This window comes from Bubalus kerabau, chromosome 4 (assembly GCF_029407905.1).
Source record: "Bubalus kerabau isolate K-KA32 ecotype Philippines breed swamp buffalo chromosome 4, PCC_UOA_SB_1v2, whole genome shotgun sequence".
Classification (NCBI taxonomy): domain Eukaryota; kingdom Metazoa; phylum Chordata; class Mammalia; order Artiodactyla; family Bovidae; genus Bubalus; species Bubalus kerabau.
Genome location: NC_073627.1, coordinates 33,900,397 through 33,918,182, shown reverse-complemented (window position 1 = coordinate 33,918,182; position 17,786 = coordinate 33,900,397). Strand labels below are relative to the sequence as shown.

Genomic DNA, 17,786 nt, shown 5'->3' with positions numbered 1-17,786 from the left:
AATGGGGTTCCTACTGGGGCCCCAGTCTGTTGCTTCTCTGAGAGGTTTTGTGTCTCAGAGCAATCAAATGTTGTTCCCAATTTATACTCCAATTCAAATGAGGTAGTGTCCCCAGAAGTGATCTGTGAACCACTGTTAGTATGAGAGAGAGCTGGGGTAGATGTCTGGGCAGGTGTATTTTATTTTTTATGTTTTAAATTTAATTTAATTAATTTATTTCTTAAATTGGAAGATAATTTCTTTACAGCGTTGTGTTAGTTTCTGTGTTCAACATGCATCAGCTGTATGTATACATATATCTCCTCCCTCCTGAGCCTCCCTCCTAACCTCCTCCCCATCACACCCCTCTAGGTCATCACAGAGCACCCAGCTGAGCTCCCTGTGCTGGACAGCAGCTTCCCACTAGCTGTCTGTTTTACACATGGCAGTGGATATATGCCAATGCTACTCTCAATTCATCCCACCTTCTCCCTCCCCCACTGTGTCCACACATCCATTCTCTATATCTGCATCTGTATTTCCTGCCCTACAAATAGGTTCATCAATACCATTTTTCTAGATTCCATTATATATACATTAATATACGATATCTGTTTCTCTTTTTCTGACTTTCTGTATGACAAGCTCTAGGTTCATCCATATTTTAAAATATGCAAAAGAGTAACTCCTTTTTTTGGCATGTAATGAGAGATTTCCATTTATGGTTTTATAGAGATTTAATGGTTTCATTTTATATGATTTTATTTAGGTTAAAATTAGAGTCAAATTAGGGAAAGGTATGAGGTAATACTACAGGTTGTAGGCAGTGATGACAAATATCATAAAGGGGGTATGCCAAGGATGGAAATTTGAGGCTCTGGAATAAAACATAAAAAAAGCATATTTATGAGTTTATTATTTAGAGCCCCAAGTATATTTTTCACATTAAAAGATTAATAGAGTACAATCATTCACATTGATTAATAGTAATAAAAGATTTGGTTCCCCAGACCGCCTTCTAAAAGTTTTTTGCAAAAGAATATATTATGGCAATGAAAAGAAATTAGAAAAAAAAAGACAATATCATCATAATTGTCTCAGAGAAATACCACTGTAAAAATAGAAATCCTTGAAATATATAACTCAATCCAAATAATGGAAGAAGAGGAATTTTGATCATAGTTGCCAGGTACAGACTTGGTCAGAAATTTTATTGGGATCTTCAGAGAATAAAAATATTTTAGCTGGCACCTGATTTTCCTCATTTCTAATTTAATTTCAGAGTTTTTGTCCTTATTCTGCAGATAGTATGTGCTTTGCACATACTGTATGTCATGATCAGGGTAGTTCTTTGGCTCACAGATGGACAGAAGAGAAGGGGAGGAAAAGATATAGTCCTGGATTGGTGGGCACATGGGGAGTAAAGAAGGAGGTTTAAAGAACGTAGAAAAATGTGTGTGAACGAGATTTTCTGAAGTGCAATTGATTGGGCAGCAAAGAACCTTGGGAACAGTAAGGGTACCTGGGAAAGAAAAGACCAGGGAGGTAAAGACCAAGCAGGGAGTTCCTGCCTCTGGCCGCTAGGAGGCAAGGTTGGCACAGTGCGGACCAGTTGCCAGTCCAGCATATTTGTGGGTAGAAGCGTGTGGAGAAAAGGGCTTCCCAGGTGGTACTAGTGGTAAAGAACCTGCTTACCAATGCAGGAGACATAAGAGACATGGGTTCTATCCCTGGGTCAGGAAGATCCCCTAGAGGAGGTCATGGCAACCTATTCCAGTATTGCCTGGAGAATCCCATGGGCAGAAGATCCTGGTGTGCTATGGTCCATGGGCTTGCAAAGAGTTGGACACGACTGAAGCTACTTAGCACGTGTATGTGGGGAGAGAAGTAAAGTCCAGAGGTTTTCTGGAGCTGCCATGAAACTGGCTCTCAGGTTCCCATGAGAGCCCATCGCATGCAACCCTTGTCAACACCCACTCCCCAGCACTCAGTGACATCAAGTTAGTAGCTTGAGATCAGACACGGTGGAAGATTAGGAGTATTTACATCCCAGAAATTGGCAAATGCTAAAGGCTTTTGGGATCAAGGCTTTTGTCCCAGAAGAGCTTGTGGTTAAAGATTTACCAGCAAACCACACATATTTCTGTACAACTGGGGTTTATATTTGAATCTGTTTGGTTTGGTTTTTTTGGCCACATTGCCCGGCCTGTGGGATTTTAGTTCCCCAACCAGGGATCAAACCCAGGCACTGTGCAGTGGAAACACGGAGTCCTAACCACTAGGCCACCAGGATATTCCCTATATTTGCATTTTTTAAAAGCTGTTAACCAATGGCACCCCACTCCAGTACTCTTGCCTGGAAAATCCCATGGACGGAGGAGCCAGGTAGGCTGCAGTCCATGGGGTTGCTAAGAGTCGGACACGACTGAGCGACTTTACTTTCACTTTTCAATTTCATGCATTGGAGAAGGAAATGGCAACCCACTCCAGTGTTCTGGCCTGGAGAATCCCAGGGACGGGGGAGCCTGGTGGGCTGCCGTCTATGGAGTCGCACAGAGTCGGACACGACTGAAGCGACTTAGCAGCAGCAGCAGCAGCAGCCTAACTCTGTATCTTTCTTCATCTGCCTTGTGAGCCAAGATGACTGCACCCTGGAGTAGATGAGCCAGCCCTCAAGTGTTGAGCTCTTGAAAATCAGGGGAGTGTGTATTTGTATGATTAAAGGAGATTTTTCTTATTAAAAAGTACAACATGAAAAGGAGGCTCCCGTGGTGTGATGCTCTTGTTTCTCTTCCCTCAAGGCACAGATGAAAGCCTGAGCATGTGCTCATTGGAATGATTGTTGGATTCTGACACCCCCAACCCTACAGTGGTTCTGATACTTCCATAAAACCCTCCCATTTAAGAATTGCTGTTCTAGTTGATTTACCATGACATCTGTCTTTTAAAAATTGGGTTCATGTAGTCCTTCCCACAACTCCATTTGGGGTATAAAGCTTGATATACATCCCAAACCTTGATGTACACACCCCAAACTCCCATGTGTAGTGAGCCCCACAGCCATCAAGCCAGGGGTTCAATATAATAAACTCGGGTATAATCCTGCTTTTGCTCAGCCGGGCAGGGCTGACCAATTAACTGGTAGACTCAAGGCAGGTTATTTAGGTCTTAGTTGTTGTTGTTTTTTTGTTTGTTTGTTGTTTGTTTTTAATTTTCAGCAATTTTTATTGGATGGTACAGTGGTTTTATTTACTTATCTATTTATTGGGCTTCTCTGCTAGCTCAAGTGGTAAGGAATCCACCTGCCAATGCAGGAGATGCAGGTTCTATCCCTGGGTCAGGAAGATAGATCCCCTGGAAGAGGAAATGGCAACCCACTCCAGTATTCTTGCTTGGAGAATCTCATGGACAGAGGAGCCTGAAGGGCTACAGTTCTTGTGGGGTCCTGCAGAGTCGGACACAACTGAGCATGCAACAAATTACAAAAAATTAGAAAAAGAAATTTGTTATTTTTTGGCTGTACCACGCAGCATGCAGGATCATAGTTCCCTGACCAGGGATTGAACCCATGCCCCTTTCATCAAAAGTGTGGAGTCTTAATCACAGGACAACCAGAGAAGTTCCTAGGTCCTAATTCCTTTGTTTACAAAGTGGAAATAATGAAGCTACCTCACATGATTTTCTGAGTTTTTCTATGAGTGGGATGGTGTTTGGTATATTGAAACTGTTTACTAAACAGTGTATATATTTTGAGTTTCTTTTAGGATGAATACAGAGCTTCATCCACATAAAATAACCCAAGACCATCTGCTGTCACATGACAGTGCTGGGTTACCTGCCCAGGAAAGAACCAGCCTTCCTAAACACCCGTTTCTGGGTCTTTGCATCCCCTCTAAGTGGCTCTGCATAATTAGCACCCAGAGCTACGGTTTTCCTCCTTTCCCCTCTCAGCCACCACAGGACGGCAGATGGAAAGTGCTCTTTTTCCTCGGCTTCATTCAGTGGAAATGGCAGGAGGTTTTCCTGGCTTTGAAGACCAGCAGAGCCTTGCCATAATCAGCCTGAGCTATTTCTCTATTCCCTGTGACTTGTCCTCCGTAAGAGCTCAATGAGATTCTTTATTGGCAAATATTTATTAGAGATGTGATCGTGCATGCAACACCTCCTTTGGTACAAGCACTGAGCTAGCCATCTTTGCTGCCTTCACAAGAACCCTTTACATGAGTGACTGTTCAGCCTGTTGTTGAGATTCAGACAGGATAGTCATGCCTGAGGTCACACATTTGATGTATCGGCATTTGAAGGCAGATCTTTCTGACTCTTAAAACCCGTCCTCTGTCATCCATCCCATATTACCTCAGAGGTAATACCAGCAAACAGTCACCGAGCATTTTCTACACACACAGCACCAGAGGGCCTGGGCTTGGGAGGGCGAGGAGGCCGTCCAGATACAAGAATTCTGTAAGAGAGGCTCCTCAGACCCCTCTCCCAGCTGCCCAGGGCTCTTCTGATTTCAGTGTTTCCTCACAAAAGCTGGCCAGCCCTCTCTGCTCCCTCAGCCCAGGAAGAGATCACAACCCTTGTTTTCTGATCCTTCATGCCCAGGCCCCAGGGCTCTGTTTGGCGGGTGTGAGCCTCAAGCTGGTACTGTGATGGGTTGTCTCCCGTTCCTTCCAGCTTTGACGGAGGCGCAGGACATCTACACCTACCTGGCGCCACTGCGTCGTCAACTGGAGGACCTCGAGAGCCTGGAGTTTCCCGACGTGAAGCCCCGGCTGCGGCCCCTGCTGCACGTGGTCTGCCTGATCTGGGCCACGTGTGAATCTTACCGCTGCCCAGGGCGGCTCACAGTGCTGCTGCAAGAGATCTGCAACCTTCTGGTCCAGCAGGTGGACACCCAGCAGTCCCCAACCCCACCCCGGGGGCTGGATGGTCCAAGTCACAAGAAGAGTAGAGTGTGCACCATTTTTTCCCAGAGCAATAATGAGGGCCCAAAGCGTTCTCCTCTGGTGGCTCAGATGGTAAAGAATCTACCTGCAATGCAGGAGACCCAGGTTCAATCCTTGGATCTGGAAGATCCCCTGGAGAAGGGCATAGCTACCCACTCCAGTATTCTTGCCTGGAGAATTCCATGGACAGAGGAGCCTGGCAGGCTACAGTCCATGGAGTCGCAAAGAGTCAGACATGACTAAAGAGACTTAGCAGAGGATTCTCAGACTTGAATTGCTTTATCATCATAGCCAGTAACTCCCAAAACTGTTCTCAGTCCTGCTGGGGTACTTTGGAGGACCTGGGTTTGGGCACAGGGTAGAGATGGTGAATTTCAACCTCCTGAAGGATCTTTATATATGTATATATGATTTTGTTTATATATTTATCTGGCAGCACTGGGTCTTGGCTGCTGCATTCAGGCTTTTTTTTCTACTTGCAGCAAGGAGGGGCTACTCTCTAGTTGCAACGCACGGGCTTCTCACTGTGGTGACTTCTCTTGCTGTGGAGCACAGGCTCTATGGCACACCGCTTCAATAGTTGCGGCCCCTGGGCTCTAGAGCACAGGCTCAATAGTTGGGATGCACTGGCTTAGTTGCTTCTCACCATGTGGCATCTTCCCGGATCAGGGATGGAACCCGTGTTTCCTGCATTGGCGGGTAGATTCTTACCATCTGAGCCACTAGGGGAGCCCAGAAAGCCAGTGAGTCACAACAAAAACCTGGAAAGGATACCTGTCCAGCCCCAGCTGTCCCAAGAGAAGTCTGACTGTGTTTCCTTGTCTCTGACTGGTCACTCGCCATCCCTGAGCCAGTCACTGACCGTGGCTAGAACCCAGGTCCCAGTCCCTCTGTGGGACTACAGAATGGGGTCTGACGTTTCCTGTATTAGGCTTCTGGTAAGTTTTGCATGGGCAGTCGCTCAGTGAAGAGCTGTAGGCTGGGCAGAGTTGAGGACCATCCTGTACCTGCAGCCAGACTTAGTGCCACTCACCTGTCTGCCCTCCAGGCCTCTGTTTATCTCTGCCCAGAAGACCTCCTGAGAGGTGAGGTGGAAGAAAGTCAGAGGAAACTGCATGTGGTCGTGGACACCCTGAGCTTCTTCAAGCAGCTGTTTCAGGACAGAAGGGAGAATCTCCATTCTTACTTCAAAGAGAACCAGGAAGTCCGCGAGTGGGATTTCCAGTCCTCTTTGGTCTTTGTGCGACTGGATGGCTTCCTAGGGCGACTGGGCATGGTGCAGGTGAGTGTTCTCCTCCCGTCAGGCCCCTGGTTCCTTGCAGGAGGGAGCAGCCTAGGGATCCAAAAAGTAGCAGCAGCAACAAAGAATGAAATGTCATCATGTGCAGCATCATGAAGGGATCTAGAGAGTGTCATATCGAGTGAAGTAAGTCAGGCAGAGAAGGAGAAGTACCATATGATATCACTTATGTGTGGAATCTAAATAAATAATACCAATGAACTTATTTACTACACAAAAACAGACTCACAGACACAGAAAACAAACATGATTACCAAAGGGGAAAGAGAGGTGGGGAGGGATAAATTAGGAGTTTGGGGAGTAACAGTATACACCATTATATGTAAAATAGATAATCAGCAAGGTCCTACTGTATAGCACAAGGAACTATGCTCAATATTCTGTAATAACCTATATGGGACAAGAATCTGAAAAGTATATGTGTGTATATAAGCCACCAGGGCTTACCTGGTGGCTCAGTTGGTAAAGAATCTGCCTGCAACACAAGAGACCTAGGTTTGATCCCTGGGTCAGAAAAAAATCCCCTGGAGAAGAGAATGGCTACCATTCCAGTATTCTTGCCTGGAGAATCCCATGGACAGAGGAAGCTGGTGGGCTACAATCCATGGGTTGCAAAGAATCAGATATGACTGAGCAACTAAACTACCACTACCATATATGTGTGTATGTAGATATGTGTGTATGTAGCTATGTGTATATATATATATATATATGTGTGTGTGTGTATATATGTGTGTATATATATATGCATATATATCTGAATCACTTAGCTGTACACCTGAAACTAACATAACATTGTAAAATAATTTTTAAAATAAAGTGTAGTATTTAAGATTTCAAAAAAAGAAAAAAATGAGGAAGAAACAAATATTTATCAAATTAATTAATTTTTAAGAATAGCTGCCTTTCAAGGTATGTGGAAATCCTATTTTATTCTCTAATGGAAATTAAGTTTTCTCTTATATCTAATTTTCATTACATTTTATGTATGGAGAATGCAGTAAGAGAATTATAGTGTATCTGCAATTCCCAGGCTATGTCATTAGGTTAGCATTTGGCCTTTTCTTTATTCACGTCTGTCTGCCTAAAGGTAGGATGACCAAATAAAAAGTGAACAAGTGAAAACCAGCAAAGCGCAGAGTAAGAAGAGGTCCGAGACAACAGGGTGATCAGCCTCGCGTTGGCTGGAAGAACCCGCGATTCAGTAACTTTCTTAGAATAGTCATCATGTGGTGTAGTTCTACTAGAAGTTTAGGAAATTCTGATCATAGTCTCAGGAAGGAGTCTCAAGGAATCTGTTGACAAATTCAGTTGGTTTTCAAATTACGCATAATCTTCTTGCTAGAGGTCTCACAGGAAATGGCCAGTGAGCTGACCTGGATGCAGCTGGCCATGCCCACAAAGCCACTACCTTGAACTTCTCCACTTCCCCACCATCAAGGTGGCTCCAAAAACTACATGACTAGCATGAGTGCTAAGTTGCTTTAGTTGTGTCTGACTCTGTAACCCTGTGGATGGATGGTAGCCCGCCAGGCTCCTCTGTCCGTGGGATTCTCCAGACAAGAATACTGGAGTGGGCTGCCATTTCCTCCTCTAGGGGATCTTCCCAACCCAGGGATCAAACCCAAGTCTCCTGTGTCTCCTGCATTGGTATGTGGGTTGTTTACTGCTTGCACCACCTGGGAAGCCCAAGACTAGGACGAATCCCTGTACAAATGAAATACGACTTTTACTCTTCTCCCCCAGTTGTTTAAAAGTCAATGCAAACGTTAGTTTAAGGACCAAGGTAAGAGTGTGATTAGTGTGATTACCATGTGTTTTCATGCTTTGCAGCTCTGTATTCACTGATGAAACTTTGCAGGGAGAGTAGTGGATATGACAAAACAAAATACATACTTATCCTAAAATTAATTTGGGAGATGCAGGGTCAAATTCAAGATTAGGACAATAGCCAAGGAGTCTGAGAAGGAATCAGAAGCCAGGAGACTGAGAAGGAATCAGAAGCCAGGAGACTGAGAAGGGATCAGAAGCCAGGAGACTGAGATGGAATCAGAAGCATGTTTCTATCCATGATCAGCAGAGATTTGGGGTGAAGAGAAGGGCTGTGTTGAGAGGAGGTAGTGATAATCGCATGGCAGAGATCATGCGATTATGAGGATTAGAGAAGATAAGACGGAATCTCTTCACTTCAGGCCCCAAAGCATAGTTCCAGCACTGCCATGCTCTAGGCACCATGCACCAGGCTCTGAGCTGGGGCCCCGGGGGCAGGACGGTGCCTAGGATACAGTTTTCCCTGTAAGAAGCCCACGGACCAGAAAACATGAAGAAGGCAGAGATTGATGGAGGAGATCCAGGGATGGGAAGACAATAAAATCTCGAAGCTTCACTGAGGTGTATTAAGTGCCATGATAAAAGCAAAGTGTGTGTGTGTTAGTCACTTAGTAATGTCTAGCTCTTTTTGACCCCATGGACTGCAGCCCACCAGGCTCCTCTGTCCATGGGATTCTCCAGGCAAGAATACTGGAGTGGGTTGCCATGCCCTTCTCCAGGGGATCTTCCTGATCCAGGAATCAAACCCAGGTCTTCTACATGGCAAGCAGATTCTTTACCATCTGAGCCACAGGGAAGCCCAATAAAAGCAAAACTGGTGTGATATTGGGAGCAAGAAAGAGGGGTTCCTAACCCAGAGGGCCTCTGAGAAAGTGGGGAGTACAAGAGGAAATAAATTTAGAAACTGGAGTAGGAATTCTCTGGGGAAACGAAGACTGGTGAAGGTGGGAACAGAGACAGAAAATGTATGAGCCAGAAGGCCAGACCCTAGATCTTATGAAAGATGCACCTTAAATCCTTCTCTGGGATCACGGAGAATATAAATAATTGATGCCTAGCTTTTTCCTAAATGCTTTGTTTTTGGCACCATTTCCACTACAGCCCTTGAGGAGCAGCCTCTCTTCCCCTTCTTCTCCATTCCATCCCTCTCCTCTCCAACACCAACCTGTTCACTCTCTTTTAACTGGAGGTGACAGAGATTCTCTCGCTCCTGCCTGCCCCGGGCACCGTGGGGACCAGGGCAGACAACCGCCTTCACAGTCTCCCTAGCCCCGAGGATGGTCCTCGCAGTGGAAGCCAGGGAGCAACGCTCAGCTCTGCAAGGCTGTTGGGCTGTGGCCTGGGGCCCTGCACACACGTTAATGATGTGACTTTGCATATAGACAGCTATCCTGAAGTTGGGCGCCTAATCTGCTGGGTTTATTCAGTAACCACATGCGGCCCTGGCCACTAGCCTCCCCAGAGTCATTACCCTTGCAAGAGTCCACTCTCTGGTTGCTTTTTCCTTCTGAATCAATGCACAGATACATAAAAAGCAAAAAGCAGTTGCCCCAGTTTAATTAGAAGGTGAGTTGAATGTCACCTGGTCCTGCTCCTGTTCCTCTCATAAGTTTTCTGTCCCTGGCTCTGGTTCACTTGTCTGCTCTTAGGCCAAATGCCTCCACTTCTTTTGTCCACTCATTTTCCCTCTTCCTTCCTCTTCCCTCTTCCTTTTCTGCTGGTCTCGCTCCCCTTCTGTTTTCTTCTTTCTCTTGTTTAGTTTCTCTTAACTCTGTTCACCCTGTGTTTCCCTGATTCTGCCTTTTCCTGTGGCTGTTCCTTTCCTTCGTCCGGGCATTTCTCCTTCTTTCATCTTTCATCTCCTAAACATTTGCTCAGATATGCCCCCTGGCCCCTGTCTTCCCTGTCTCTTCCCCACTCAGCTCAGTGCAGCAAGACACAGGCTATCGATCGGCTCTGGGCATATTTCACATCGCCCTTTAGTTAACATTCTGTGTATCTCTGTGATCGATGCCTGTTTGAGATGAGGTTAATCTGTTTCTCTCCAGCAAGAATTAGCATGAACCCAGCCTTATTCATCTTGCCGTTCTGTATACTTTGTGGCCCCTAAAACATGGGCAGCTGCAATTAATAAATACATGAAGCCAAGTTAATAAAATGATTTCAGTGCATTTCCCTCTCTGCCTGCTCACAAGAGTGAGGTTGTTTAGGGCTGGTTTTTAATCTCCATTGTTCTGTTTTCCCTTCTGATTTGCCTGGCCTTTTTTTTTTCTTCGCTCTTTGAAACAGGAAAGTTTGATTGTGCATATGGATGTTTCTCCTCTTTTGCCATTCAGTCGCTCAGTCATGTCCGACTCTGCAACATGGACTGCATGCGGCACGCCAGGCTTCCCTGTCCTTCACCATGTCCCGGAGCTTACTCAAACTCATGTCCATTGAGTCGGTGATGCCATCCAACCATCTCATCCTAGATCGTCCCCTTCTCCTGCCTTCAGTCTCTCCCAGCATCAGGGTCTTTTCCAATGGGTCAACTCTTTGCATCCGGTGGCCAAAGTATTGGAGCTTCAGCTTTAGCATCAGTCCTCTGGGCACCTGCTAAATGAAGGTGAGGGCAGGACTGCTTGGCCAGAGGTCCTGACTTGCTGAGCCATCCTGCAGGTCTGTCTGCAGAGGCATGTGGAGTAATTGCATTCTCTGCAAACCCTGTCCTCCTCCTCCCCTTCCTCCTCCTCACCATCCATGATGCAGCTAATCTCTTAGAGAGCCAACCCCTGGGAGGGAAAGGAAGAATAGACCAAGAAAGAATTAACGTCTTTCAAGAGCCAATCTCATGTCAGAGCTGCAGCCTTACAACCTTGGAAAGAGCTGGGTATCAGTACCTCTAACAAATGAGCACTGTTACGTGTGACACAAAAATGAACTTGCCCAGAGTCATAGGCTCAGCAAGGCTTAGCTGGGATTCATACCCCAGGGTACAGGGTTCCAAGCACTGTCTTTCCACCAAACGCAGACGTCTCCCAGCAATTATAAAGATCTGTTCCCCTGCCTCCCTCCCTCCCTCCCTTTTGAGAGTCCCACATTGGTTTTGTGGTTTTCTTCTGCCCTGACACACTCTATTCTGTATTTGCACACACTATTTTTACCACATGATTTCTCGGTCTTTTTTTTCCTGAATAAGTCATTTGGGTAAAATTATAATTCCCACTCCACGAAAGGGCCTTACTAAGGAAATCCCGAAAGTATATACAGTCTTTGCAATTTAAAGGAACAGTCAAAAATCAAATGGAAAAGTCTTCCGCTGCCTCTGGGTTTGTTTCCCCACCCTGCCTTCCTGCAGTGTGCTTCCGTGTGCACCTGTGCACCCACACATGACACACACCATACATACAGACACACAGTGCACACACACGCACACCACACTATGCATGCATACACACACATACACACCACACTCACACATACAGACACACTGCTCATAGACCCACAACACTACACATACAGACACACACTGCACATAAGCACAGCACACTTCACACATACACACCACACTCACACATACAGACACACACTGCACATAAGCACAGCACACTACACACATACACACCACACTCACACATACAGACACACACTGCACATAAGCACGGCACACTACACACATACACACCACACTCACACATGCAGATACACACTGCCCTTGTGCACACAGTACTACCCATGCATTACATGCACCACACACACATTGCGCATACACACCACACACACATGTGTGCATACATACACTGTGTACATGACGCTGCAGGCAATACGTGCACGCACACACACATACAGTTTGTTGTTGTGCCGTAACATTGCAGATTCTGCAGCTGCTCTGTTTGTGTTTCCACCCCCAGCCTCTCCCCTCCAACAATGCAGTAAGTAAGCAGCTTGGGGAGAACCCCCATCTCTTTCACTATGAAATTGCTGTAAAGCTGTGATTCTCTTGAAGATGGGATGCTTTCTTGCTGAGGCTCCATGCGCAGTGATTAGCAGGCAGTTAGGTAATAAGCTGACCTAATCTACCACATTTCCCTTGCTCTTTCCACGTCTCCAGCCCCTCCGCCAGCTCCTTTCATTCGGTCTAATTGGGCTGCTTCCCTTTCAGCCAGGCCTGAGCGCTCGGTCGCGTAGACCATTAGCTGCATAAGGTCGACCGCCTTCAGAAGGTAAAGAAAACAGTCTTTTTCCCAATGACCTTTTGAGATTCTCGTCTGTGAATGTCTGCTTTGTGTTTGCCCATAATGAATTCTGAAGACATTTCTTTTAAGATGCGCGGCCTCTCCTGAGAACAGGCTTGCTGTTTGTGGGGCCACATCACCCCATTAAAGGTTGCACAGTTTTCAGAAGAATAGGGCCCAATCAATCCAGCCAGCTGCCCGGAACCCCTCTTTGTGGCTTCCACCTGGAAAGCAACACCTGAGTATCAGCTACTGTGCACATCTCGTAGCCACCAATCTGATCTAATGACATTGAGGTGATGCTAATTAATTACAGTGCCTACTGTTCATTGAGGGCTTCCCTGGTGGCTCAGATGGTCTGCCCACAATGCAAGAGACCCAGGTTGGATCCCTGGGTTTGGAAAATCCCTTGGAGAAGGAAATGGCAATCCACTCCAGTATTCTTGCCTAGAGAATTGCATGGACAGAGGAGCCTGGCAGACTACAGTCCTTGGCATCACAAAGAGTCAGACATGACTGAGTGACTACACTTTAACTTTTTTTTTTTTCCCACCATTTATTGAGGGCTTCCCAAGTGGCTCAGTAGGTAAAGAATCTGCCTGCAATACAGAAGTCACAGGGGATGCGAGTTCAGTCCCTGGGTAGGAAAGATCCCCTGGAGGAGGAAAGGGCAACCCACTTCAGTATTCTTGCCTGGAGGATTCCATGGACAGAGGAGCCTAATGGGCTACAGTCCATAGGGTCGCAAAGAGTTGGACATGACTGAAGTGACTTAGCGTGCACACACACCATTTATTGAAGTTGTACAAAGGCACTTCCCATGTAACTCTGTAACTCATATGCAGATCAGGAAAAGGAGGATTAGAAAAATTAAGTGTCTTGCTTAAAGTCACGTAGCTGGTGAACGGTAGAACAGGGCTGTGTGAACCCAGGGATCTGTGCCCCAGCACTCCTCCCATGATGCCCTGTGTCCTACCCCTGACCTTGACATTTTCAGCCTGAATACAGTATCATGGATTTTGTGTGTTTACAACAGTGATGGATAAAAATGAATATTTTAAAAATTTAATCTAAACCTCTCATGGGTTTAAATGGCCTTTTATCTGTTTTGTGAGGACTTCTAAATAAACAATGGAAAGAGCTTACATTTAAATATTTTAAGAATCAAAGATATAGTCACCATGATTTCTGTAAGTCTGTTTCTACGATTGTAATTCAGCTTCCTGCCTGATGCAGGAATCTTCTTTATGATATCTCTGTGACATGACATCAGACTTTCAAAATCCACCTAGAGGGACTTCCTGGCGGTCCATGATTAAGACTCTGAGCTCCCAGTGCAGGGGGCATGGGTTCAGTCCCTGCTTGGGGAACTAAGATCCCGCATGCTGCATGCTAAGCCACTTCAGCCATGTCCAGCTCTGGGCAGCCCTATGGACTGCAGCCCTCCAGGCTCCTCTGTCCATGGGATTCTCCAGGTAAGAATACTGGAGTGGGTTGCCATTTCCTCCTCCAGGGGATCTTCCCGACCCAGGGATCGAACCCACATCTCTTACATCTACCTGGGTTGTCAGGCAGGTTCTTTACCACTGGCACCACCTGGGAAGCCCCCATGCTTCATGGTGCAGCAGAAGAGAAAAGAGCTGTGAAATCCACCCAGATCTGGGGAGCTTAGCACCTCTCTTAGCAGCCCAGTGTATGGCTGGACCTTTCCAGGCATAAAATGGTTGTGTTCCATGGAGTAGAACCACACAAAACTGCCATTTCTTGTAGGTCAATATGGTCAAAAATCAGAAATTTTGTAAGTTCAACCAGCAGGTTGACCCCAAATCTTCTGCTTTGTCCTTTTCACTTACTTTCCTTAGTTCTGCCCTCACCTCAGGGCCATGCAGGGTTCTGCCTCGCACTTGACCACAGCTCATCAAACGTTCAAAGGCACAGTTTTGCCTTGCTTCCTAATTCTCTGTTCTTGTCTTAATTCTCTTTATTTTATCCAATTGCTCTGAGTCCAATGTTCCTAGAGTCTCTACCACCCTGTCACCTCTCCTGGAGGTCCTGTCGCTAAGTCCAAGGTCAAAGATGACATCTTCCTTCATTCAACAAATATTTCTTCAACATCCGGGACTCTTCCAGGGATGGAAAATACAATGGGATCTCTGGGGTGTTTACAACCTACTGAGAAAGGTGGATAGGAAATAAACAATATAATGTAATCCCAGATAGTATATTATAATGCCAGAGAGTGATTAAGAGTTCTGAAGAAAAGCTTATACAGAAGAAGGGCATACAGAGTGTAGGAGAAAAGTAGAGTAAGAGTCTCTTTTATTTGGGGGAGGGGTAAGGAAAGGATTAAGACCTTGAACTGAACCCTAAATAAATGTATTGCCCATCACGTGTTTGTTAAGCAACATAAATATCCATTGTTTCTAGTGACCAGAGTTTCTCCAAAAATAGAATGATTATGTAAGTATTCTTTTGGGGCTTGCCTGGTCTCTCAGTGGTAAAGAACCTGCTTGCCAATGCAGGAGATGCAGGTTTGAACCCTGGGTCTGGAAGATCCCCTGGAAAAGGAAATGGAAACCCACTCCAGTATTCTTGCCTGGGAAATCCCATGGACAAAGAAGACTGGCGGGCTACAGTCCATGGTGTCACAGAAGAGTCAGACATGACTTAGTGACTAAACAACAATATCTATGATTTACCTGTTAGATTGAAAATGAAGCAGCTTTCAGTGACCACCCAGGACTGTGCTTCAAGAATTCTTGAGAAATAAAATATAACAAAATTATCATCTAGTTTTCTGACATAATCAAACACATCGAAATGCATCTGTCTTTTAAAATGGTTAGAAGGTACCTCCTAAAAATTGAAATTAGCATCCACAAACATGAAAAATGGGTTCACATGACATTCCACAACACAAACACAGTACATTTCTCCTATCAGAATGACTCAAATTACTACTAAAGTCCATTTCATTTGAATCAGGTTGATTGCTATTTCCTTCCTGCATACAAAGTCAAACGTGTGTTTGAATAAAGCCTACCCCCTTTCCCCATCTTTGGGAGGATCTCCTGGTTTGGGTATACGTCTTCCTTCAGTTGGCTGTTTCTTCCTCCTCCTTTCTCCCAGTTCAGCCCCTGACTCATCAGTTCAGTTCAGTTCAGTTCAGTCACTCAGTTGTGCCCGACTCTTTGCGACCCCATGTACTGTAGCATGCCAGGCCTCCCTGTCCATCACTGGAGTCTACCAAAACTCATATCCATTGAATCGGTGATGCCATCCAACCACCTTATCCTCTGTCATCCCCTTCTCCTCCTGCCTTCAATCTTTCCCGGCATCAGAGTCTTTTCATATGAATCAGTTCTTTATCAGGTGACCAAAGTATTGGAGTTTCAGCATCAGTCCTTCCAATGAACATTCAGGACTGATTTCCTTTAGGATGGACTGGTTGGATCTCCTTGAAGTCCAAGTGACTCTCAAGAGTCTTCTCCAACACTACAGTTCAAAAGCATCAATTCTTCAGTGCTCAGCTTTCTTTTTAGTCCTACTCTCACATCCATACATGACTACTGGAAAAACCATAGCCTTGACTAGATGGACCTTTGTTGGCAAAGTAATGTCTCTGCTTTTTAATATGCTGTCTAGGTTGGTCATAGCTTTTCTTCCAAGGAGCAAGCCTCTTTTAATTTCATGGCTGCAGTCACCATCTGCAGTGATTTTGGAGCCCCCCAAAATAAAGTCTGTCACTGTTTCCATTGTTTCCCTATTTATTTGCCATGAAGTGATGGGACCAGATGCCATGATCTTAGGTTTCTGAATGTTGAGTTTTAAGCCAACTTTTTCACTCTCCTCTTTCACTTTCATTAAGAGGCCCTTTAGTTCTTTGCTTTCTGCTGTTAAGTGTGGTGTCATCTGCATATCTGAGTTTATTGCTTTTTCTCTGGCAATCTTGATTCCAGCTTGTGCTTCCTCCAGCCCAGCGTTTCTCATGATGTACTCAGCCTAGCTGAGCAAAAAAGGGACTTAGACGGCTGTCCATGGCTGTAAGGATGGGTACCCACCTGAAAATGCAGGAAAAGTCAGCCACTTTTTACAACTTCCCAGTGCCTCTGTCTCTGCTGCTGGGCTTGGTATCTTGGTGAGAAGCAAGAGATGGGCTGCCCTCTCCTATCCTGATGGGTTAGTCCAGAGCAGTGGCCAGTGATATGGGCATCCCCTGGAATGATATCAAGACCTGCTGGGTTTCCAGTCTTGGGACACTTTTCCCTCTTCTTGCCTTTTAAATCTCCTCAGGGTGGAGGACTGCCTCCCAGGGATCCCTGTCACATGTTTGCCAAAATGACACAAAGGTACCCCAGTCTCCCTCTTTGCTGCTGAAGAGCTAAGCACACAGATTGGAAGGTACAGCAGGAAGCATGCCTTGATTTAGAGACTTTGTGATTTTCAACGGGTAGTTGTGATAGATCAGTTAGATGCAGAGTTAGATGTGTTCTGAAGGCTCCTATCCTATCAGAAGTGAAGCGTCCTTGATGGACTCAAGCAGCATCACCGCCCCCGCCCCTCCACCAGGGCTCTAGGTTGTATTGTCACCTGTCACTTGATCCAGAGCCCTGCTGGGAACTGCCACGTCAATGGTGACAGTAACACATACTCACTGCCTATTTACTGGGTGCCATCCTGAGCCTACACTGACTTGATTCACTCACTGTTGTTATCCCAATACAAAGATGTCAGGTCATCACCCACCAACACCCAGCTGGCCACAGGGTCTACAGTCCCAGGTACGCTCAGCAAGGGGACCCCGCAGATGTCTTTTCTTGGCAGAAGTCGTTGCTGAGAATGTTGGCGCCACCTCTGAGCTTGTCCTCAGGACTACTCAGAGGATCCACTTTCCTGTCAGTTCCTTCCAAGACAGCCATCATTCTGGAACCACACAACATGGTCCATTTAAAATTGGTTTCTTAAATGGGAATAAAGCCACCGGCCATGTAAATAGTGTTATTATTGTATTTTATTATTTATGAGAGAACACAGAAAGAGGTTGAAGCATAAATTTGGTTTTTGTGTGCGAGTAAATTTTATTTATTGGAATTTTCTCTTTGTTATCGCATGTCACCAAGAGTTATTTATATCAGCCCAATCTTATAAAAAGGTTACAAAACTAATCAAGCTTCACATTTTCCTAAGCAACCGCCACCCCCGTATAATTTCCAGCCCTTCCTGTACCAGTTTGCGCATCATCCGCTGTTGTTGTCATCCTCGTTATCTTAATTCCATTGCAAATTGTCTTCACAGGATCTTCTGAAGACAACTTTGGATTTCCACAAACTGGAAAAGCTTGAGTTCAGTGGTATCAGAGGAAGTGCCTTGAGCCAGCAGGCCCAGCAGATGTACACCGAATTTCAAGAGATGTACAGGGTCTTCTCAGACTCTTCCTACGACTGCTTGGATCTCCAGAGTGTGGTAGGGCTTGGAAGAGCTACCTTGCGAGCTTTGTCTCTTTTTCTCAGATGC

The 17,786-nt window shown here is 45.6% G+C and overlaps 1 protein-coding gene across 1 annotated transcript in view; it reads left to right on the top strand.

Moving 5' to 3' along the window:
• DNAH9 (dynein axonemal heavy chain 9) overlaps positions 1-17,786 on the top strand; it is a 288,583-nt gene that overhangs the window by 13,566 nt on the left and 257,231 nt on the right. The window contains exons 5-7 of the mRNA XM_055576493.1: positions 4,657-4,868; positions 5,977-6,210; positions 17,568-17,735. Of these exons, the coding sequence (XP_055432468.1) occupies positions 4,657-4,868; positions 5,977-6,210; positions 17,568-17,735 (614 nt within the window). The remainder of the gene's footprint in view (positions 1-4,656; positions 4,869-5,976; positions 6,211-17,567; positions 17,736-17,786) is intronic.